This window comes from Callospermophilus lateralis, chromosome 7 (genome assembly GCF_048772815.1).
Source record: "Callospermophilus lateralis isolate mCalLat2 chromosome 7, mCalLat2.hap1, whole genome shotgun sequence".
Classification (NCBI taxonomy): domain Eukaryota; kingdom Metazoa; phylum Chordata; class Mammalia; order Rodentia; family Sciuridae; genus Callospermophilus; species Callospermophilus lateralis.
The window spans coordinates 61888365-61912187 of NC_135311.1; the positions used below are offsets into that span (position 1 = coordinate 61888365).

At 38.9% G+C, this 23823-nt stretch overlaps 1 protein-coding gene across 1 annotated transcript; it reads left to right on the top strand.

Moving 5' to 3' along the window:
- The first annotated feature begins 9169 nt into the window (after nucleotides 1-9169).
- Nucleotides 9170-17637, top strand: LOC143403993 (protein arginine N-methyltransferase 6-like). Its single transcript, XM_076862349.1, has 2 exons — nucleotides 9170-9321; nucleotides 17292-17637. The coding sequence occupies exons 1-2, from the start codon at nucleotides 9199-9201 to the stop codon at nucleotides 17538-17540; spliced, it is 372 nt and encodes a 123-aa protein (XP_076718464.1). The 5' UTR covers nucleotides 9170-9198; the 3' UTR covers nucleotides 17541-17637.
- The last annotated feature ends 6186 nt before the right edge of the window (nucleotides 17638-23823 follow it).

The following is a 23823-nucleotide window of genomic DNA, read 5'->3' on the forward strand; positions in this document are numbered from 1 at the left end:
AATGGGTATTGAGAAGCATGACTTCTGTAGAAAGAGTACAGCTTTTAAAATAAGCTCTTAAGTGATTTTCTTAGCAGTAAAATTTCTCAAACACTGAAAAGACTTCTGATACATTTGCTTCCCAGTCAGTTCCATAAGCCAGTAAACATGAAAGTTTCCTAGAGATAATTCTTGATCCTATTTCTTTGCTTCTTCATTCCTATGTTTCTTTTCCTCTGAATTTGAGGGAGCTACTTGGAGACCTCCAATGTGAGGCCACGCCCTAAATCTAATTTTTGCTGCATGACTGAAATTTTATCGACCTTTGTTGCTCAAACACCTTTTCAAATTTATTTCCTATTCTTTGAAGTATAGAACAGTCAGTTTTTTCAACCCCTCAAGGCTCCAAAGTTCTGAACTCTCTATATTCTTTTACATCATGTTTGGAAACGTTTTAATTATTCTAGGAGCTCATCTTATTTTTCCAATATCTTGTTAAATACAGCCAGTGAATATAGCCTACCAGCATTTTATTTTCCAACCTCTTCTAGAGATATGGGATTTAGAGGCATCTTATTGTCCTTTTAATTTACTGTAGCCAATTCTTACCAAATGTCTTGTACTATGGTTTTAATATCCAAAATTTCTACTGAAACTGAATCCATATGGGACAGTAAGAGAAAGAACCTTTAGGAGGTGTTTAGAGCTCTTCCTCTGATAGAGTCTGTAAACCAGTCAGGATGGCGCCTGGCATTTTGCAGAGGGAGTGGTTTGAGAAGTAATGCCAGGGAGCCATTAAATGTGGAGATTCCTTATTGGTTGACTGCTGTATCTAGTTTATGTTAATTAAGATAAGCTGTGTGGAATGTATATATACCCATCCTGTCCTGCAATAAACAGCTCCCTCTCCTGCTATATCAATGTACACAAGTTGCTCGTCACCCGCAGGTTAGTTTGCTGCTGCCGGACTGCCGCAGATGGTGGCCTGTAGGGGGAGCCCTGGGACACTCGGGGGTAAATGACGAAAAAAAGCTGCCCGTCCATAGATAGGACGGGAGCAATTCTGCTCATCCCTAGGCAGATAGGGTGAGAGGAAAAATGGTCATTTGGAGAAAATGGAGAAGATTGATACAGTACGTTTGTGTTTTGTTTTGTCTTGAAATGTTGTATTGTCTTTGTGATGAAAATATGGAAGGGGTGAGAAGGAAATTACTGAGGGAAGAAGGCATCCCAGTGGAACCAAAAATAGTTAGGGCATGTGTTGACGGAAGCCCAGGAACTCTAGTCAAAAAGAAGAAAGTTCAGAAGAGGAAGGATTATCAGGAAAAAAGTTGCAGCAAAAGGCTATTACTAAATACTTTTCATTGCCGGAGGGTACGTGAATCTGTGCAGCGGCTGCCACATGCACCAGCGGATCATGGCGCAGCAAGAAATTTCCAAGCGGCAGTTGCAGGCTCTTCCCTGCCCCTCTACACGGGGGAGCGGGACACCACTGCGCGAGAGCCCAAATCTAGACCTGACCTAGAGACACGGTCTCACAGGCTCTTGCTCCCTGTGCCCGGAAGCAGTTTGAGACCAGGACTCTCCCCAGGGCCATGTGGGGCTGCCCAGGATGCTTCAGCCGGCAGAAGATGCTACTGGCATCCCTGAAGTTTGATTATTTCCAATGTCAATAACTACAATGGTTCTCCCACACCTGGAAGCTAATGAGTAATGAGCACTATTAAGGCTTATTTCAAATGTAAAAAACCTTGAGATAATGTACTAAATTGTTCAGAAGGTTGTATTCTTAGTAGAATGCTACAAAATTTTCTTTAGCCATCCGGAGTTCCTGCCTTCATCCCACTGCTGGTAAAGACCAAGATGGAAAAATTTCCAGTGTTGCTGAAAACCAGATGAAACTTCGGCTGAAAAATGGACGAGACTTCAGAGCAAGATAGCTGCCTGCAGAACTTACCTGGACTATGATTTAAGCTAGCTGCCTGCAGAAATTACCTGGATTGTGATTTACCTGGACTCTGAGTTAATCTACTGAGACACTGCTTTACCTGGATTGAGACAACAAACTGTAATCTACAACAAATTGGAACTCGGTATCTTTACAAATGGTGTCATTGCTGGTATAATTTTTCCAAGGGCTTCTTGCATGGAGCCATCAATTGGCTTGGTATTGTGACATTTTGTATCCTCCCCTTCTGCTTGTAGCAGATTATTTATGGTGTTTGTGTAAAAACCACTATGGTCCTTATTTAAATTAAACAAAAGGGGGAAATGTTAGAGTCTGTAAACAAGTCAGGATGGCACCTGGCATTTTGCAGAGGGAGTGGTTTGAGAAGTAACACCAGCGAGCCATTAAGTGTGGAGATTCCTTATTGGTTGACTGCTGTATCTAGTTTATGTTAATCAAGATAAGCTGTGTAGAATGTATATATACCCCTCCTGTCCTACAGTAAAAGGCTCCCTCTCCTGCTATATCAATGTACACAAGTTGCTCGTCACCCCCCCCCCCGTTAGTTTGCTGCAGCCGGACTGTGGCATTCCCCCATGAATGGATTACCTCATTTATGTGATTGATAGATTAACACATTAATAGGATAATGGATTGAGAGTGGGTTTGCTGCAAAAGGCAGTTCTCATGGTCCCTGCCTCCTGCCTTGTGATGCCTTACACCACTTTGGGACTCTGCCAGCAAGAAGGCCATCACCAGATGCAGCCCTTTGACTTTGAAGCAGAACTATAAGCCCAAATAAACCACTCTTCATTGTAACCTATCCAAATTGTGGTGTTATGTTTTTAATAGGAGAAAAGATACCAAGACATTTTGCCATGGATTTCCATTTTCCAGTCTCTGGTAAGTTTTCTTGCTGTCTACTGCCTGACTAGTTTGAGATTTTTAAAATAGCATCCTGCTTCTGTAACAATTTTTGTATGAAGACAATGCTAGTTGTTGTGGCAAATATACCTCAAAGGGTCACAATAAATTTTTGTTTCTTGCTCACTTAACAGTTCAGTGTAAGCATTTCCTGGCCAAGGGGGGTTGGGTGAGGGGAGTAACTCTTTGATTCATAATCACCTAGGGATCCAGGCTAGTAGAGGCTCTGTCATCCAATATGTGATATCCAATGTTTCCCTTGATGGCAAAAATCTGACCAGAAGATGGCAGAAATGAAGAGGATCATATAAGGGCAGTCTCTATGGACCAGGCCTCAATTGGTATCATCATTTCTGTTCACAATGCACAATCATTTAAGTAAGATTTAAATAAAAGAGGAGTGTGCATCTTCTAGGAAGTGTTCTTGAAAGGAGGGAGAATACTTTTCTTCCTACCATATTCTTGCTGACTAAAACTGAGAAATGGTGGCTGGTGCAAAAGAAGCTATCATCAACCATCTGGTCAAAACTGCACATTAAAGATGATGGTGTAACAGTGCATGAGTTCCTGAGGGTCAAGGAGCTCCCATGGCAGAGCTTCAGGCTGTTTACCCCCTGTCTTTAAGGAAACAATGAGCTCCTGTCATATTTAAGCCAATGCAGTTTTAAGTTTTATTTGTAGTTGAATCTAACTTAACTTACAAGGTATTGTTTGGTATGGCTATTTTCTCTTCTGCCCACCTCCACTCCTTTGTATTGATGACTTCTGCTATTTCCTTCTCATAGTCTAGAGTACTTTCAGAACTCTCAAATCTTTAGCAGGGAGTAGTTTTAGCACTTATTTTACATCTCTATTATTTCACCTGAGAGATAAAAACTTAGGATTGGTCCATAAACTCAGATTATTTCAAGAAATATTTTTTTGGCATCCACTAATGTCACGTTCCAGACTGGATACAAAACATACAAAGATAATTAGCAAAACCACCCCTGCCTTTGAAGAACTTGCATTATGGGTACATTACTGGTACCCTCTCCACCCTCCTGTTTGAAGAAGTTGAAAAGCTAAAAATGACATTTCTCAGAATCCCTTCCCACTTGAGTTCTAGGTACAAATAAGGTCTGCCAAAGAGATATACTTAGAAAAAAATGTACAATTAAATGAAGGTTACCTTCCTGCATTTGCAGGTCACTTGTGAGGTGTGATGACATGTATGTGACATGCACACTCCCCTTGTGGTCTTCATGATGTGAGAGTCAGTGCTGACAGCAGCAATAGCAGTGTCTAATCCTAGGTACATTCTAGTTAGAATAAGCCAGGTTTATTAGTAACAAATGATTGGTGGTTGGGGGGTGTTGTGGCTCAGTGGTAGAGCACTCCTCTAGCACTTGCAAGACCCTGGGTTCAATTCTCAGCACAACATAAAAATAAATAAATAAATAAAATCAAGGTACTGTGTTTCATTATAATTAAAAATTCAAAATGAATTAAAAAATAAAAAACACACAAATGATTCCCCAAACCTCAGAGGCCTAATACAGTAAAATTTCTTTCTAACACCAAAATGTTTACTTCAGATGTGGACAGTTGCTCTCCATGTTCTTAGAATCTAGGATGCTTCAACTTTGTACCTACTATGTTACTCCAGGGTCTCTTCCATGACTTTTGTGGCATGGAAGAGACAATCTAGAGAGTGCTCACAAGCTTGTGATGGTGTCATTCTGGAAGTGACACATTACTTTCTCTCAGATATAATTGGCTAGAATTAGTCACATGGTCCTATCTACATGTGGACCTAGCAATATAAGCTTCCATATTTGGAAGTAAAGGAGTCACACAAAAGGAAGCAAGAATGTGAAGAGAGAGCCTACAGAATGGGGGACAATTTTTATTACCTGAACCTCCAATAGAGCAGTAATCTCCAGGATATGTAAAGAACTCAAAAAACTTAACACCATCTGGATGTGGTGCTGCATGCCTATAATCCCTGCAGCTTGGGAGGCTGAGACAGGAGAATTGTAAGTTCAAAGCCAGCCTCAGCAACTGTGAGGCACTTAGCAACTCAGTGAGACCCTGTATCTAAATAAAAAACAAAATAGTGGTGGGAATGTGGCTCAGTTGTCAAGTTCCCTGAGTTCAATCCCAGTACCCCCCCAAAAAAAACAGCTTAACACCCCAAACCAAATAAATAACCCAATCAATAAATGGGCAAAGAAATTAAATGTACACATCACAGAAGAATTACAATTGGTTCATAAATATATGAAAAAAATGTTCAACATCTCTATCAATTAGAGAAATGCAAATTAAAACTACAGTGAGATTTCAACTCACTCCAGTCAGAATGCCAGGATATCAAGAATACAAATAACAGTAAATTTGGTGAAAATGTGGGGGGAAAGGTACACTCATACATTGCTGATGGGACTGCAAATTGGTGCAAGTACTAAGGAAAGCAATAAGGTATTCCTCAGATAACTTGGAATGAAACCACCATTTTACCCAGTTATCCCACTCCTTGGCACATTCCCAAGAGACTTAAAATCATCGTACTGCAGTGACAACAGCCACATCAATGTTTATAACAGCTCAGTTCACAATAGCTAAACTATGGAACCAAACTATGTGCCTGTCAAAAGATGAATGGATAAAGAAAATGTGGTATACATAATAATGGACTATTACTCAGCCATAAAGAAGAATGAAATTATGGCATTTGCCAGCAAATGCATGGAAGTGTAGACAATCATGCTAAGTGAAACAAGTCAATCCCCCCAAATCAAAGGCCAAGTGTTCTGATATGCAGATGCTAACACACAATAAGGAGGGGGGTGAAGGGAAAAAAGGAGAAGTTCATTGGATTAGACAAAGGGGAATGAAGGGAGCTAGGGACAATGAGAATAGGAAAGACAGTAGAATGAATCGGATATCACTTTCCTATGTTCATATATGAATATACAACCAGTGTAACACCACATCATACACGACAACAAGAATGGGAAGTTATACTCCATGCATGTACGATACGTCAAAATACACTCTACTGTCATGTATAGCTAAAAAGAATAAATAAAAATTTTTAAAAAGAAAGTGAAATAGGACCAGACTAGTAATGTTCATCTTAACTGATGTAACTTTGGACTCACTGGTCTGGGGATTTCTACTCCTCCATCCCTTCCAAGGACCTCAGAAGCACTAAAATGCCAGATGAAATTCCTTTGTGTTTTGAAATATCTAGAGTGGTTGTAGATTCCTACAGTAAATTCTGGATGAATTGGGTTTGTGCTGGTAGCTTTATATCATTTTACTACTACCTGTACTTATCATCTCTGCCTCCTAAGGCTGTCCTGTATGAACTGCATATTCCAGGCTCCTTTACCTTCTGGCTTTGGTTGGGACAGATCATGGGAGACTCCAGCAGGAGATGAGAAAAGAGGAGTTGAGACAGATCAGATATTTATCTCTGCCTCCTTTCAACTCCCCACAAAACTGTGAGTTCTTGATCCTGCCCCCAACTCTGTAGGGTCCTTTCATTAAACTTCCCCCATCTAAATGTTTTGAGTATGATGTCTGTTTTGAACCTGACCCATAGTAGGTGTTTATTAAGCAAAGTTTTTTGACTATAAGTCTAAAAAAGAGTAACAGACCATCTCTCATCTTCCAGTTTTACTACAGCTGGAGGTCTTTCTAAGATGCTCTTTTTCTGCCTTAAAACATCAGTGGCTCCCATCTCTACCCATCACCACAGTCCCACTGTAAACTGCAGCCAGAAAGAAGTAATTTCAGTTCCCTCTGAAATGTGTTCTCTTCCTCTGAGCCTCTGCACATGCAGAGTAGGCTGGAAACTGCTCCCCACCCGGACTCTCATCAAAAAGTTGCTTACCCTCAGAAGCTTCCCTGAGATGGTAGAATACTCTCCCTCTGCAGTCTTTATGTACCATTATACAGAGACAGTATTTACTGTTACTTTGTACTATGACTGCCTACTTACCCGTGTCCTCCAAGACTGTAAGATCTAGAACAAGGAATGAGTCCTAGGACAGGAAATGAGTCTTTCCCTCTTTCTGTGTGTCTCTGTCTCTTTCTGTCTCTCATTGATCTGTTGCTTTTCTGTTTTCTTCCATTCATTTGTAAGCCCCTGTGTGTCTTATTCATTTGTATCTAGATCCCAGCATAATAGCCTGGCACACAGTAGGTCTTAGTAACTACAAATGTTGAAAGATTAAAACTCTCTCTTGGCTTCCAGATCATCTCTCTTTCTTGATTTTCCTCTTTCTCTGGCTCTTTGTTCTTGAAAGCCTTCACAATCGACTCCTCCTCTGTCTACCCATTAATTATTCTTCAGAGCAACTCATTCTTATCTGCCTTTTGGACTTCAGCCATCAGTAACTACCACAATCCCCCAAAGCATATTTTCAATCTTAACCTTTCACATAAGCTAAGGCTGGCCCTCTCTCCCTGCAAGCAGTTCAGATAAAGTCTCATTATTTCTCCATTCCCAACCTGTCCTCCTCCTGCTTCCAATACTCAGTCCACCCAGTTGTCCAAGTGACAAACTTCAAAGTCCCCCAACTCTTCCCACTGTTTTTTTCCCACTCTGACCTGCTGGGCAACAAGTTTTACCCATTCTCACATTTTACACTCTGTTTCTGGGTCTTTATTTTTCCTATTTCTTCTACCAAGAACACTTTCCCCCCACTTTATCTCAAATCTTTTGCATTATTTGAAATTCAGAAAACTGGTCAATTTCAATTCATTGCTTCTTCCTCCAACTTCTACCTAAATGAATTCTATTTTTGTCTGCTTGTGGGATTTGTTTGTTTGTTTGTTTTTACAGTTCAGGGGTTTGAACCCAGGACCTTGCACACATGCTAGTTAAGCACTCTACCACTGAGCTATAGATCCCCCACACTTGTTAAAATTTTGAGGCAGGGTTTTGGTTTCCCAGGCTAGGCTGCCACTTGTGATCCTCCTGCCTCAGCCTCAGAGCCACTGGGCTTGATGGGTAGCTGAGCCAAGTAGACTCCCAGGCACCTGACTTGATGCCATGTCTTTTAATGTTGGATCTAAACAGGTCTGCATCAGTAGAGGGTAAAATTCTTAGTTTTCTTTTTTTTTTTTTTTTTTTAAATCATTGGGACTAGCCTGTGATTGACATTTTATGCAATTAAAATATTTTATATGAATGAATGAATAAATGAGTTAACTGAGAAAGAGAATCTTTTCAATTACACCCTTTCAGAGGTTACTGCAAGAGAGTCCTTGAGATTAAAGGATGAAAATCTCAGTTGAAAAACCTGAACTTTATGTAACCAAGTGAACATACACTTTAACAAGATATTGCATGTGCTTATACACGACAGGTAATTGCTATGCAAGTAGCAAGATTTTTTTTTTTTTAAGCTTACCCTGCAGAATTTGATTTTATGCATTTTCAGTTCTGAGTATGGACACATTTTAAAGGGGACGGTGTGATTTTAACTCCTTCTATGCTCTTTTTTACCCTGGGTGACAGGCATTAGGTAAAAGAAAAAAAAAAAAATGCCTGTGTCAGTACAGGGCTGGGCACTTGGTAGGCCCTCAACACATTTTAATCCATTTCCTTTTTCCTCTTCTTTATTTCATATCTGAAGGTTCCCGAATACTGAGTACTTAAAAGAAGTTTTAGTTTTTGGATTTCAATTTGACTAAAACAACGTCATATTCTGACAGTCCCTATTAACTCTGAAACCAAGGGAAAGAAATCTCTGGAAGGGGAGGGGGAGAAAAGAGGAGATGTAAAAACTGAAAGCAAAGGCGCCCAGAAAGCTGTAGAAAGAAGCTTTTTTGGCTGCTGTTTTTTTTTTTTTTTTTTTAACCCCAGAGAGGCCTGATGGAGCTAACTGCCATTGCGGTTTAGTTTCCCCAGGAGGTGCCCGCCTGCCATGAATCTCCCCGCCCTTCCTGTGCCTCCCGGTTCTGCCCGGCAGTGCGCTGCAGATCGCGGCCACTGGGGGCACCCCAGCCCGAGTCACTGAGGTGGAGACAGCGACCATACTCCGCTTCTCACAGCTCTCAGAAGGATGGCGACTGCGGCGAGGTGCGCACCTAAAGGGCGCCCTTCCCTGGGCCTGCTGCAGCACAACCGCTCGTTGAGGTCAGCCGAGGTTGGTGCCGCAGCCTCGCTCAGGCCTGGGCTTCTGCGAGAGAGGGCAGCGGCATTCTCGCCACAGCCCCTGGAGCCCCCGGCCTCGCCCCTGCGTGCAGCTAGAGGCCTCAGCCCTGGATCTGGGCGGATCTGGGGCTTAGCGGAGCTTAGTGGGCGGCACCCGCCTGTGCAGCCCGCTCGCTGGCGCCTGGCTCTCACAATGTTAAAGAAGTTTAAGGTGGACTTCGAGCTGAAGGAGCTCTCTTCTGTACCCTATGTCAATGGGTCTCTTCTGCAAGATGGGGCTGCTGGACAGCAGCAGCTTTACCCCGGAGTCCTCCAGGTAAGCTGCCCTCCCGGCCTCCTGCTCCTCCTGAGCTGCCACGCCCCCTGCGCAGCCTTGGCTGGTTCATGGACAGCATCCCTTCCCTTGGCCCCTTCATTCCAGCCAGGCAGCCAGCCTCCTGAGCTCGCTGTCCTCCAGGGACCGGTCTGAAACCAGTCAGGAATGTATCCATCAGCACAAAGTGCTTCACAAATGGGTTTATCTAGGCTGGCCTTGGCTTCTGCATTCCTGGCTCCAAATGGTTCCTGGTGACAGCTCTTTCCTCCCAATTCTCTAGGAATGGGAGAGATGGCCAAAGCGAGAGAGGATGCTTCTTGTTTTCCTTAAGAAGCATCAAGTGCTTCTTACAAAGTGAAATTGGAGCTGTTTAAAAAAAAAAAAAAATGACGGAGTTCCAAGAATCTGCTCTGAACAGCCTGTGCTTGGTGTCACTCTTCTTTCTGGTGGGCTAGGAGGGATTTTTTCACGCCCAGATTGAGGCTGAGGTAGGCCAGGTCAGCCTTAATTTAAGGCAAGTGTTCCTAGCAGATGAGGCAACAGTCCATGAGACTATAGATTGCACTTCCAGCTCCAAGCTAATGCTCATCAAATTACCTGTCTTGAAGTGACCACTGTGAGTCTCAATGTGGGCGACTTAGAACCAGGAGGGAAGCCCAAACCCTGTGCTCATTTTGAAATGAGCCTCTCCCTGTGTGCCCTGTGCACTCTCTAGGAGAGACTTTAGTAGGTCCCAGAATGCAGACAGGTGTGGCAATGTTCCTTGAGTAATTTCAGGATTATTCACAGATTGATAGATTTGCCCTAGGGTGTTTTTTTCTTTTCAAGAAAATAGAAAACAAACAAAAAAAAGTTTATAACTGAATTTTTGAGTTCTTGAGGTCAAGGAGAAGGGTTAATAATCTTTGTTTAACCCACATTTAGTGGTCACAAACTTTATTTTTACACTAAAACTATTGTATTTTCTTTTTTATCTGTCATCCCATTAAAATTGTAAAGGAAATAATGTCAATGGATTGTGGAATTGGAGCCAGAAAATTGTCCATTGTGTCAATATTGAAGTCTATGGGAGCCCAATAATGTCTGGTTGGATAAACCAAAGGATGTGTAAAGCACTATTGATTCTCAAAATTAATAAATAGTCCACTGAGGATAATTTTAAAAATTAAATTTTGGTAACAAATCTGAGGATATTCAGCTAATTAATTATAGTACAAAATTTTTAGCACACCTATAAGAGAATACTGAAATATTATAATATTTCAAATAATATATGTGTGTGTGTGTGTGTGTGTGTGTGGGTAATACCAGCTCCCAAGGTAGGGAAAAGCCTATATCAATTCTGAATGTACTATATGTGAAAGTGACAGTCTTGTTTTGCTGCTAGGTTCTACCCCCTGCCTGGAGCAGTTGGGTGAATACTCCTGGCCCAATGGTGACACCTGGTGGTCAGGACACTTGTTGGCTACCTTCTTAAGTCAGTTATTTAGTCATTGCCAGCAAACAGGTCCACTAGGCTTTTTGAATAAAAAAAATATATATATTTTTTTTGTTACTGGGGCTTGAAATCAGGAGTACTGGACCACTGAGCCACATCCCCATCCCTATTTTGTATTTTATATTTATAGACAGGGTCTGGCTGAATTGCTTAGCGCCTTGCTGGGACTTTTTTTTTTTTTTTTCTTTTTCAAAAGAAATGAACTTTATTTTTAGAACCCCACAGCCAAACAAAACAGCTCCTCAGGAAAACCTTCAGAGCCCAACTGCCACTACCAGCTTCCCACAAGCCTCTCAACCTCCCCCACTCCTCCTGCTCTTGAGGTTGATTGGCTGGGTCGCATTGGCAAGCCAAAAAAAGTCCCCCAGTGAGCAGCTCCATGGTCTGAAAGGGCGGGGAGAGAGCCCAAAGAGGATTACCGCAGAGGAGCCAATCAGTTGGCAGCTAGAAGTTGCTGGGGCCCCTGTGAGCCAATCATCAGCTGGCAGCTGGAAGTTTGCTGGGGTCCCTTTGGCTGTGGCTCTCAACAGTGCCTCACCATTGCTGAGGCTTGCTTTGAACTCAGGATCCTCCTGAAATATACTATCCTATTTAATTCTCACAGCAAGCCTAGGGATCCACATTTTGTGAATAAATAATTCAAAGTCCCCACAGATGATATGTGTAATGCCGAGATTCTGATACAGGTATAACATCAAACAGGGTGATGCCAGATAAAGAGGGAAAGTGTGTTCTGTGCTGAAGAGTTTCTAAATAGGCAGCTTCCTAATGGTTTTAAGGTGCAGTGGGTATCATTTGATTTGTCCTCTGCAAGACTTGGAATTGAAAAACTATCCTGTGATAAGCTTCACCCTTTCTCTTCCAACTAAAATCTGGCTTTAATCACGGTAAACACAGGTAAGCATATTGCTTGATTTTCTGTTCCTTTTTTTTACCTTTTAGGCTGAGCAGAGAATGAGAAAAGTCTGATTCTTGATTTATTCCCCCATTCTTCCTCAATTCTTTTAAAAATTTTAATTTTTTTTTCAGAATATTATGTAGTTGGAATCGAACAATTTGGAGCCCTTTCAGACTGGTGTCTTTTGCTTAGTAATGTGCATCTAAGCTTCCTCCATGTCTTTTCATGGTTTCCTAACTTTTTTTAGTGCTTAATAATATTCTGTTATCTAGAATTCAATTCATTTGTTTTCATCAGAACATCTTTATTGCTTCCAAGTTTGGGCAGTTATGAATAAAGAAGCTATAAACATGCATAGTTAGGGTTTTATATGGATATGTTTTCAATTCACTGGATTAAATACCAGAGAACATGACTTTCTGGACCACATGGTGAAAATGTTGTCCATGCTTTATAAAGGTGAATGATTCACTGGAGGCCAATAATTAATATTCTGTTTTGCAAATATGTAACTTAAGGTCAAAAAAGTTAAATGACTTACTCAAGTATTACACTAGTAATAAGTGATAGAGCAGGTCTAAACTTTGGGTTTTCTCCCTACTGGTCCAAGTCGTTTTACTGTTTTATGTGGCTTCCTCATTACATGACAGAGAAAGAGTTTAGATTTCTTACGCAGAGGTCTAAGTCTTAAATTATCACACAGCTCAAAAAAGACTGCAGTAATGTCATAACTAGAACTGGGTGGGGAAAATGTACAAGCTAGAAAAGTATAATATTTTAAGACCTTCAAGAGTGATGAGGATATTAAAGTTTCAAATAAACCCAAGAGTTTTATTTATATTTAAAACTTGTTAAGTCGATAGTGAAATAGCAACTTATAAGAGGAATGAAAATACTTACAAATCCCATATCCCATAGGGTTTAATATCCAGAGTTGGGCTGTGTTTGTGGCTCAGTGGTAGGGCACTTGCCTAGCATGTGTGAGGCAATGGGTTCCATTTTCAGCACCACATAGAAAAATAAATAAAATAAAGTTATTATTTCCAATTATAATTAAAAATATTTTTTTAAAAAAATACCCAAAGTAATGGGATGGGGTTGTAGTTCAGTGGTAGAGTGCTTGCCTAGCATGTGTGAGGCCCTGCATCACATAAAAATAAATAAGTAAAATTAAGGTATGTGTCGAACTACAACTAAAAAATAAATATTTTTTTTAAAAAATCCAAAGTAAATAAAGAACTCCTTCAACTCAACAACAATAAAATTTGATTAAAACATGGGCAAAGGATTTCTCCAAAGAAGTGCACAAATGACCAATAAGCACAAGATGTACAGCATCATTTATCATTAGGGAAATGAAAATCAAAACTACAATTAGGAACCACCTCACACCCATTATGATTGGCTACTATTCAAAAATAATAATAATAACAAGTGTTGACAAGGGGATGGAAAAATAGGAACCCTCTTGTGTTGTTGGTCGGGTAATGTAAAATAGTGCAGCCACTATGGAAAACAGTATGGCAGTTGCTGAAGAAATTTAATAAGCAATTCCACTTTGGGGTATAAGTACCCAAAAGAATTGATAACAAAAATTGAACAGGTATTTGGACACCCATGCTCATAGCATTATTTGCAGTAGCCAAAGGTGTGAGCATTTTACGTGTCCATCAAAGGTTGAATGGATAAACAAAATTTGGCATACCCACATATAGTAGAATAGTATTCATCCTTAAAAAGGAAGGAAATTCTGATACATCATTAATGACATTTAAGGATATGATGCTATGTGAACTAAGGACAAATATTGTATAATTCTACTTAACATTAGTTAATCTGACCCAGAGTAGTAAGATTCATAGAGAAAGAAAGTTAGATTGGTGATTGCCAGGGAATGAATAGTGGAATATGGAGTTGCTAAATGGAAATGGAGTTTTGGTTTTGTAAGATAAAGAGTTCTGAAGATTGGGCACACAACTGCGTGACTGTAATTAAGCCACTGATCTGAACTGTACACTTAAAAATGGTTGTGATGGTGAGTGGTATGTGTATTCTACCATTAACTTAAAAAGTGAGTAAATATTTTGACCAAGCCCCATATTTTTATAAGGTTAAGCTAATTACTTATGTGTTATTATATTCAAGTAAAGTACATGAGTGTTAAAAAAGAATTTTCTTTAATACTCAATTTGTGATGAGTCCAGTCAGTCACTCTACTAACTAATATGATTTAGTAGACATATAGCTTAGGATTATACAGTGATTAATTTTTATTTGACACTTTTGGAAAGATCCTCCATCATAGTATAACTGTTTAACTCTGAGGCATTGCCAAGTTGTTTTTCAAGAGGCTGCACTAGGAAATGCTTTCTTGACAGAAAGCATCAGGGCAAGCAAGTGTGCTTCAGTTTAGCTGGGTTCTGGGGGCTCAGGGTTCTACAAAATTTAGATTTCAATCCAAGGTCATGGTAAAACCTGTGAAGTTCAATGCCAGGACTGTGATGGTACAAGAGGGGAACGTGGAAGTGCCTACAGGACCCTCAGCAGAATACACACCATGGATGGGCACTGAGGACATGAAGCTATAGTGGTGCTGTGATGTGCCTGGCCTCCTGTGAAGGCAGGGAAACTGTGAAACTGATGGTGGATCTGCAAAGTGAAAATGGCTCCAAAAATCCGGGGACTGGCACCTAGGAGCCTTCTACCTCTGAACTGCATCCCCAGCCCTTTTTACAAACTTTATTTTGAGACAGGGTCTTGCTAAGCTGCCCAGGTTGCCCTCAAATTTGCAATCCTCATGCCTCAGCTTCCTGAGTAGTTGGGATTATAGGAAGGTCAAGGTCAAGGTCAATTTCTGGGTTTTTTTGCTTTTTATGTTTTTTTTTTATATTTATATATTTATTTACTTATTTACTTATTTGTTTTAGTACTCGAGATTGAACTCAGGTGCGCTCAACCACCAAGTCTCATCCCCAGCCTTTTTTTTTTGGTATTTTATTCAGAGACAGGGTCTCACTGAGTTGCTTAGCCCCTTGCTTTTGCTGAGGCTGGATTTGAATTTGCAATCCTCCTGCCTCAGCCTCCCAGGCTGGTGGGATTACAGGCATGTGCCACCACACCAGGTGGAAGGTCAATTTTTTGATGTGAAATAATCAGGCAGATCTGTGGCGGGGCTGCTTAAGCCTGTGGATAGAGATCCATATGTTTAGCTTTTGTCTCCACCTCATTTTTCCCCTATTTTCTGTTACCTGTCCTTACAATACACTCAATCATGTATGTGCAGCAAGGCCTGCAAATATAGACACCACCCATTAGTCAGTGGTGGACCTCTCTTACTAAGTGAAAAAGAAACAATCCAAAAGTACTCTAGGAGTAGAGTGGAGGTTGCTAGGGACTCGGAGTTATCTTTATTAAGCGTGAAAATTTGCAATTTGCAAAGATAGGAATGTTCTGAAGATGGTTGGTGGTGATGGTTGTACAAATGTGAATGTACTCAATGCCATGAAACTGTAGAGTTCTAATTAAATATTAAATTTTGTGAGTATTTTACATATATATATATATATATATATATATATATATATATATATATATTAAATAAGTCTGAATCAGAAAGTCAAGGTGGAATGTTTTCTCTCATAGAAGGAATCTTGACCAAAGAAAGGGGAAAAAGTGGGGGAGGAATCCTGTGTAAATAGAAGGGAGATCAGTGGAGCAAAGGATGAGGAGGGAGGAGGAATGGGAAAGGAGAGGAACAATGGAATGAATGACCAAATTATGCTATGTACATGTGAATGCACCACAGTGAATTTGACCTTTATGTTTATAAATAAAGAACTAAATTTTAAAATTATAAATAAATAGAAGGAAGACCATTAGAGTAGAAAGGAAATAGGAGGAGAGAGAAGGAGAGGAAAAGGGGAAGTACTGGGGACTGAAGTGGAGCAAATTTTATTCCATGGTATATAATTATGTCAAAATGAGCCCCACTATTATGTGTAACTATAATATACTAATAAAACATTCAGAAGTAAAAACATATGCTGTGTTGATGAAGATTTACTACTGATATACCATTCTTTAAAATGCCTTTTTTAAATTGATTTTTTTATATGACCGTGGAATACATTACAATTCGTATTACACTTACAGAGCACAGCTTTCATATCTCTTGTTGTATATAAAATATATTTACACCACTTTGTGTTTTCATACATGTACTGTGGATAATGATATGCAAACATAAGTCAAATGTTATTCAAGTCAAAATGTCTGACTTTCTGTCATCTCATTTTCTCTTTTCTGGTTGAATCCTATCACTCCTATTTCAAAACTTAGCTCACATACCACTTTTTCTAAGTAGTCTTTTCTAATTTCTCAGCCAGAATTAACAGTTCCATTTTTTTCTTTGAACTTACCCTTAACCAGTAAGGGGAAAGAGCATATGCCCCAGTAAGTCCCAAAGGTATATATGCTAGAGAAATGAAAATAAAATGTTCACATAGAAACTTGCACATGAATTTTATATGGCATTATTCATAAGAGCCAAAAATATGTAAATGACCCCAGGATCTGTCAACTGAATAAAATGTGGTGTATCCATAAAAGGGAATATTTGGCAATAAAAAGAAATGAAGTACTGATACATGCTGCACTGTAGGTGAAACCTGAAAATATCATGTTAAGAAGCCAATCACAAAAGACCACATATTGTATGATTCCATTTATATGAAATATCTGGAGAGTAGGGGGGTGGCAGCAAAGGAGGGGAGAGAACTGAAGAAGAAGATGGAGGGGAGCAGGAGGTGGACTTGCCATGATCCCGACCCCAGAGGACTAAGAGCAAGCAAGCAGCACCACCTGTACTAGGAGTGCTACAGGGACATGTTGGGGAGGAGAGGATCTCCAACTGCGTCCTCACCAATGCCTACCGCCTTGGCATCCTGCGGAACTGGGCAGCTCTGCAAGGCAAGACCTTGTTGGAGGTGGGCGCAGGCACCGGCATTTTGAGCATATTCTGTGCCCAGGCTGTAGTGCCTTTTGACAAGAGGCCCGAGAGGTAGGGTGGCTCAACGGGCTGGAGGACCAAGTGCATGTCCTGCAGGGTCCGGTGGAGACGGTGGAGTTGCCAGAGCAGGTGGATGCCATCGTGAGCGAGTGAATGGGCTATGGACTTCTGCATGAGTCTATGCTGAGCTCTGTGCTGCAGTACAGACCCAGTGGCTGAGGGAGGGCGGTATTCTCCTACTGGCTTTCGCTGAGCTCTTTGTAGCCCCCATCAGCCACCGGATGCTGGAGTGGCGCCTAGGCTTTTGGAGCCAGGTGAAGCAGCACTAAGGCATGGACATGAGTTGCCTAGAGAGTTTCGCCCCAAGCTGCCTCATGAGCCACTTGGAGATCTTGGTGCAGGGTCTGTCCAGCCAGGATGTGTGGGCCTGGCTGCAGCACTTTGCTCAGCTCCAGCTGACCTGCGCCGCCTGGAGCTGGAGCTGGAGCTGGAGGCAAGTGTGTGGGCACTTCCGCTACAGCTGTTATGGCTGGGTGCCCATGCATGGTTTGGCCTTTTGGTTCCAGGTGACCTTCCCTGCAGGAGATTCGGAGAAACCCCTGGTGCTGTCCATCTCGCCTTTTCACCGGGCCACACTTCGGAAGCAGGCACTTCTCTACCTAAAGGAGACAGTACAAGTGGAGCAAGGCAGGGTCATTTCAGCAGAGATCACGCTGCTGCCCTCCCAGGACAACCCTCTTCACCTGCGCTTTCTGCTGCGCTACAAAATGGGGGACCAGGAGGAAAAGACCAAAGACCTTGCCATGGGGGACTGAGCATTGCTTTTTCTCCCAGTCACCTCCCAAGGCAGCCTGGCCTGTTTGGGAGAGGAATAGGGAGGTCGGAGGAGAAAGGGAGATGCCATGTGCAAGTAGGGGACTGTCTCTTTTCCCTCATGGTTCTTGGGGAGGGAGAGTGACTTCAGTCTTCATTAGAGGAGATTCTTCTGGCAATTTATAAAGCGATCTCCTCAACCACGGATACAGCATGCTTATTGTAGGCTTTTAAGCCTTAAAAGCATGTGGTAACAAGCACGTGTATTTCCATTTCTTTTCTTTCATGGAGGAAAAAAAAAGATGGATAAAATGTCAGTTTATGGTGGGTCCATGCACAAACTAAACACCTCACACCTTATCTAAGTCTGCAGCTGGGAAAAGGGTATAAGAGTTCAGTTCCACTCCAGAAGTTTCCACTATGACTTCACCTCTCCAGAGCCTAAATTTCTGTCTGAATTCCCTCCATTGCTAGATGCCTGTAGGCTATGGTACTTGTTCCTCATTGTTTCCTAAATAAAACTCATTACTGGTAATTAAGGGGTGGAGATGAGGAAGTAGTTTATATAGCCCAGTTCCTACTACTTTTATTGGGTGCTAAAGTTTATGAACACATGGAAATGGACTTTATATAATTATATAGCATACCTAAGAATTTCAAAATACCACATTTAGGAGAAAAAAGTCTGAAAAACTGCGAAGTAGCATGGATTTTAAAAATTCTTATTACTATTAAAACTGAACCAAGAAAAAGTCTTATTGTGTTCCATAATATTGGAGTAATTATGAAACAGGCTGATAGAGAAGGTTTCTGGACCTAAACCCAGGCCTTATTCATTACCATGGGTACATTATTTAAGCTCACTAAAATAAGGAAAATACATTCCCAGCTAGAAAAGTGTAGTCAATTTAAACATGTGGAGGGATTAAATGTCTTGACCTATTTATATTTAGTGAAAGTTCCTTTCTTTTCTTTTTCAACTTTTTTTTTTTTTTTTTTTTTTTTTTAAGATCACCCAAATGTGAAAGTTGTGAATTTGGGAAAATGGCTTGTAATGAAGTGTGAGTCATGTTGTCCAATTCATTCCACTGATGTTTCCCTCCTTATCTTTATGGCAAATAAAACATTTGCATTCCTATTATTTTTAGAGATTAAGTAAGATTTGTGTGCTGTTTATGAGTTATAATGCTTTTTGCCTTTTTAATGTCAGTTCTTAAGTGTTACAAACCCCTCAGAACATAGCTTCAGGGCAATTCAAAGGACTAAAGGTATGGTTTTTGCATATTAGTAGTTTTTATATGCTAATAGAAAAAGTGTGGGAACTGTGTTCTTAAATACTCTAGCATTTTATTTATTGTAACTTGCATTTTCTTTTCTTCATTGCATATTAAAGTATTTAAGTCTAAAAATAAAAATAAAAGAAATATCTGGAAAAAGCAAAATCTTAGAAACAAATGGTAGATAAATTGTTGTCACTTGAGTCTGAAGGGTTGGAGGGAGGGAGGTACAGAATGACTACTAATGAGTGCAAGCTTTCTTTTGGAGGTAACAAAAATGTTCTAAAATTGATTATGGTGATTTCACATACTGAATATACTAAAAACCATTAAAAACATATTTTAAATAGATAAATTGACTATTATGTGAATTATATCAAAGTTGTTTTAAAAGACAAGTGTTTTCTGACTAATTCCCATCAGGCACAATTTAATTCCTTGGACAAGTGCATTCTTTTATTTAACAAATACCTGTTGAATATCTACTAGATACTGTTTCAGGAATTAAAATACTTGTTTTTTTTTTTTTGCTTTTTCTAATACAATGAAATTATTTTTCTTGGTGTTTATTCTCTTATCTGTACAATGTATAAAGATTTTATTATTCTGATTTATCTTGATTTCCATAATCTATATAGTGGCTATTATTTTTATTAAGTTTAGTTTTTTTAGGATCAGATTATGTATCTAAATTCTATTAGTGATTTTTAACTTGTCTGGCAGTTTATACTCAAGAGCAAATGTTATCCTGTGTCATGTTAGCCAGTGAGTTTTATGTTTATTATTGCTACCAATATATCCATTATTGATTGAATAAAATAATTTCTTTTTTTCTTAGGTGATTCTCTTCAGGGTTGACATTTCCTACTTTTGACAGATTTGCTAAGACATGGACAGAACCATGAAAAAATGCTGAAAATGTAGTTTCCAGCAAGAGATCAGAGAATGTTTTGGGATATAGTTAGGGACAAGAATGGAAAGTGTATTGAGGGTTAGATTTTGTGTGAATGCCAACATGCAAATTGGGCTTACTTCTGTAGCCAATATGAACTTTTAAATTTTTTTTAGATGTAGATGGACACAATACCTCAATTTAATTTATTTATTTATCTGTTGTGCTGAGGATCAAAACCCAGTGCCTTACACATGCTTGGCAAGCATTCTCTACCATTGAGCCATAATCCCATCCCAGAAATATGATGTTGAGCTCACTTTTTTACTAAGTCTAAAATTATAACGAGATCAATATAGAAAATTTGGAAAATGCAGAAATTTACCAAGAAGGAAAAATGTTACCCATCAGCAGTTATCACTATTAACATTTTGGAGTATAGCTTTCTAGGTTCCTCGGATTCTTTCTTTACATAGTTGAAACTAAATTGCATACATGTATTTTAACTTGTTTTGTTTAAAACTGACATTTTAAAATAAGCATTTTTCATGTTGTTGAGAACTTTAGCATATGTTATTTTAAAAGTGCCATACATAATATTCCTTCAGTATTGGAGTGTAAAATAAGGATTTTTCATTTTGTATATCCCTGTTGTTTCCAATTTACTGCTTTTATTTTTTATACTTTTTTTTTTTTTTGATCTTTGAATGTAAGGTGCAAGTAAGGTATATAAAGGTATGTAGGTGGTTGAGGGATAGCAAATAGAACAATACCCAAGGGCCAGAGGATGGAATTTTCGTAGAAAGAGACCTGTTTCAGAAAAATGAGGGGCATGATACATCAATAAAAATATGGAAAATAAAATGGCTCTGGCACTGTGTGGATACATGGGGTGGTGTCAAAGCTGCTGTCTTTATTTGACAATATATTAGCGAGATCTGAAGGAGACCTTTCATTGAGTCCTAGGAGCAAAAACCAGGTTTCCAGGACTAAGTGAGTGAGCAGGTGATGAAGCTCAGAAGCATAATGTGTAACTGTACTTTTGGGAGGTTTGTTGATGAAGAGAAAGAGAAAAATGGAATGAGGTAAAAGGGGGAAAACAAGAACAAGTAGCAATTTTATTTAATGTATTAAGATAGAAACTGGAACATTGTTTGGGCCAATGTATAGCATAAGAGAAAATAGGAGGTTGGGATTGTGGCTCAGCGGTAGCGCACTTGCCTGGAATGTGTGAGGCACTGGGTTTGATTCTCAGTATCACATATAAATAAATAAATCAAGGACTATTAATAACTAAAAAAGACAGAGAGAGAGAGAGAGAGAAAGAATAAGGGTACAAGTATTAAAAACAAACTAAAGATTGCAAGTCCATCTGCTGTTTTACATTTTTTTCTTTTTTGTCTTAACCTTGGTAGTTAGTTTCAGAAGAAATTTTCAGACTCCTCTTAATCATTTGGTATTTCCATGCATTGTGGCTTAGAATCTGACTTACACTCAAGACCTATTTTAACCTGAAGAAATGAGAACTGCAAATAATGTTGATTTTAGAGTTTGCATGTTTGTTTTTGTTTCATATGCGTCATCAGTAGCATAGCATTAGAATAAGCTCATTTAGTAACATTATCTCTGAAATTTTATATATTTTATATATTTAAATATTTACATATTTATTTATATAAAATATATAAAATTATATAAAATTTTATATTTTTTTTGTCCACAGACTGCAACCACATTTTAATAGGAGTTTCTGGGAATTCTCTAGTGCTGATGTCTAAACAAATTATTAACATTTTATCTCCTATTGTTAATCTTTTTTGACCTGTTCAGGTTTCCAGTATGTTTTATATTTTTAAAATATCACCTTTATGTCTCATCTGTGCATTTTGGTCATTCCTTATTGTTAATAAATGACTTCTAGCAAGCTCACCTGAATATCTTGCTTAGACTGTTCTTGTCAAATAAAGACAGCAGCTCTAACACCACCCAATGTATCCACAAAGTACCAGAGCCATTTTATTTTCCATACAAAAGATTGTTCATAGAGCTTGCAAAAGAAGGTAATTGGTCCTAAAATTTTGCTTTAGACTAAATTAATAAAGAATCTTTTATAAGCAACTGTAAATGAGCCACTATAAATGACACTTAAAATTTCTACTAATGGAAAAATAATTATCAGGCTAATAATACAGATAATATGTATTTGCAATTAAACAAGTTAAGAATTTTAAATTCATTATACTAATAAAGTGCCAGGCTTCCTTCAGCAACCAGGAAATCAGTAATAACTAAAACTTTAGCACTTAGCATTTTCTCATTTGAGAAAACTAATATATCAGCTGGTAACAAATCAAAATGAATTTGAAAACTGTTTTTGCTACTCCAACTTGTATAAAACCTAGCTGCTATATAACTCTCTGCTGTATTATATTGCCTTCAAAGAAACATCTGTTTAGCATTCAAAATAATTAAGAAGATGTTTTAATTAATTATTTTTTTTTTTTTGTAGTTTCTCTAACTCACCTACCTTTTCACTCTGAGGTTTCCTAGATGTGAGAGGTGGTGTCAGAAGTCAAGTAATGCAATGTCATGCATAAATATAAAGCTTATTTGTACCAATTGTGATCATTATCAGCAGGAGATTCCACAGTAAAACTGTGCCATCATTGCACCAGAAACAATGCAGCTCCTAGAAGAAAATATAGGATCAACATTCCAGCATACAGGCATAGAAAATGGCTTTCTCAATAGGACCCCAAAAGCTCAAGAAATAATGCTAAGAGTTAATAAATAAGATGGCACCAAATTAAAAGGCTTCTGCACACCAAAGGCAATAATTAAGAATGGAAAGAGAGAACCTAAAGAATGGGAGAAAATCTTTGCCTAGCTACTGTATTGAGAGAGGATTAATATTTAGAATACATAAAGAACTCAAAAAATCAAATAACCCAATTAATAAATATAATCATACTAATGTATTAAACAGACACTTCTTAAAAGAAGAAATACAAATGGCCAACAAATATATGAAAAAATGTTCAACATTACTAGCAATTAGGGAAATGCAAATCTCACAACAGTCAAAATGACAGTCATTAAGAATACAAATAATAATAAATGCTGGAGAGGATGTGGAGAGAAAGGAACACTTTTACACTGTTGGTGGGATTGTACATTAGTACAACCACTATGGAAATCAGTATGGAGATTCCTTAAATGGAACCACCATATGACTCAGCTATACCAATCCTCACTGTTTATCCTAAAAAATTAAAGTCATCATACTATAAGGATATGATGACTTTAATTATATGACATGTATATCCATGTTTATAGCAACACAATTCACAATAACCAATCTATGGAAGGAGCCTTGGTGTCCATCGACAGATGAATGGATTAAAAAAATGTGGTCTACATATACAATGAAACTTTATTGAGCCATAAATAAAAATAAAATTATGTTATTTGCAGGAAAATGGATGGAACTAGAGACTATTATGTTAAGCAAAATAAGCCAAAGTCAGAAGATCAAGGATTGTTGTTTTTCTCTGATATGTATAGGCTAGAGAGTAAAAGGAAAACAAAAGTTGGGGTGGATCTCCTAAAAAATCAGTGGGAGTTCAAAAGAGGAAAGGGACCAGGGAGTGGGAGAAGGGGAGTGAGGGAAAAGTGCTAAGGAATGATATTGGCCAAATTATATTTTTATAATTTGTGTATATATGAATATGTAACAAAAAATCCCATCAATGTGTATAACTATGATACACCAATAAAAATATTGAAAATAAAATTCATGACACAAAAAGGAAAAAAACTGTGCCACTAAAGAAATACCCCAGCATGTACGCTCAGTATAGGCCTTTTATATATAGCATCCTTGGAATCTCATCCTTTCACAGATGTGTAGATAGAGCCCTTCCAGGCTCCTCCCCAGACCTTCTTTCAAAGTAGAGCTAGCTAGAAGTGTTGCTGTTTCTTTGATGGTAATTTACTTCAGCTGCAGGAGTTTGTATGCTTGTGATATCATTATTGTAAGGATAACCCATACAGCCAGAATGGAGCTTCACATTAAAGTGTGCAGCATTCTTTGTGCTGTTTTGTCATGCTCCAACT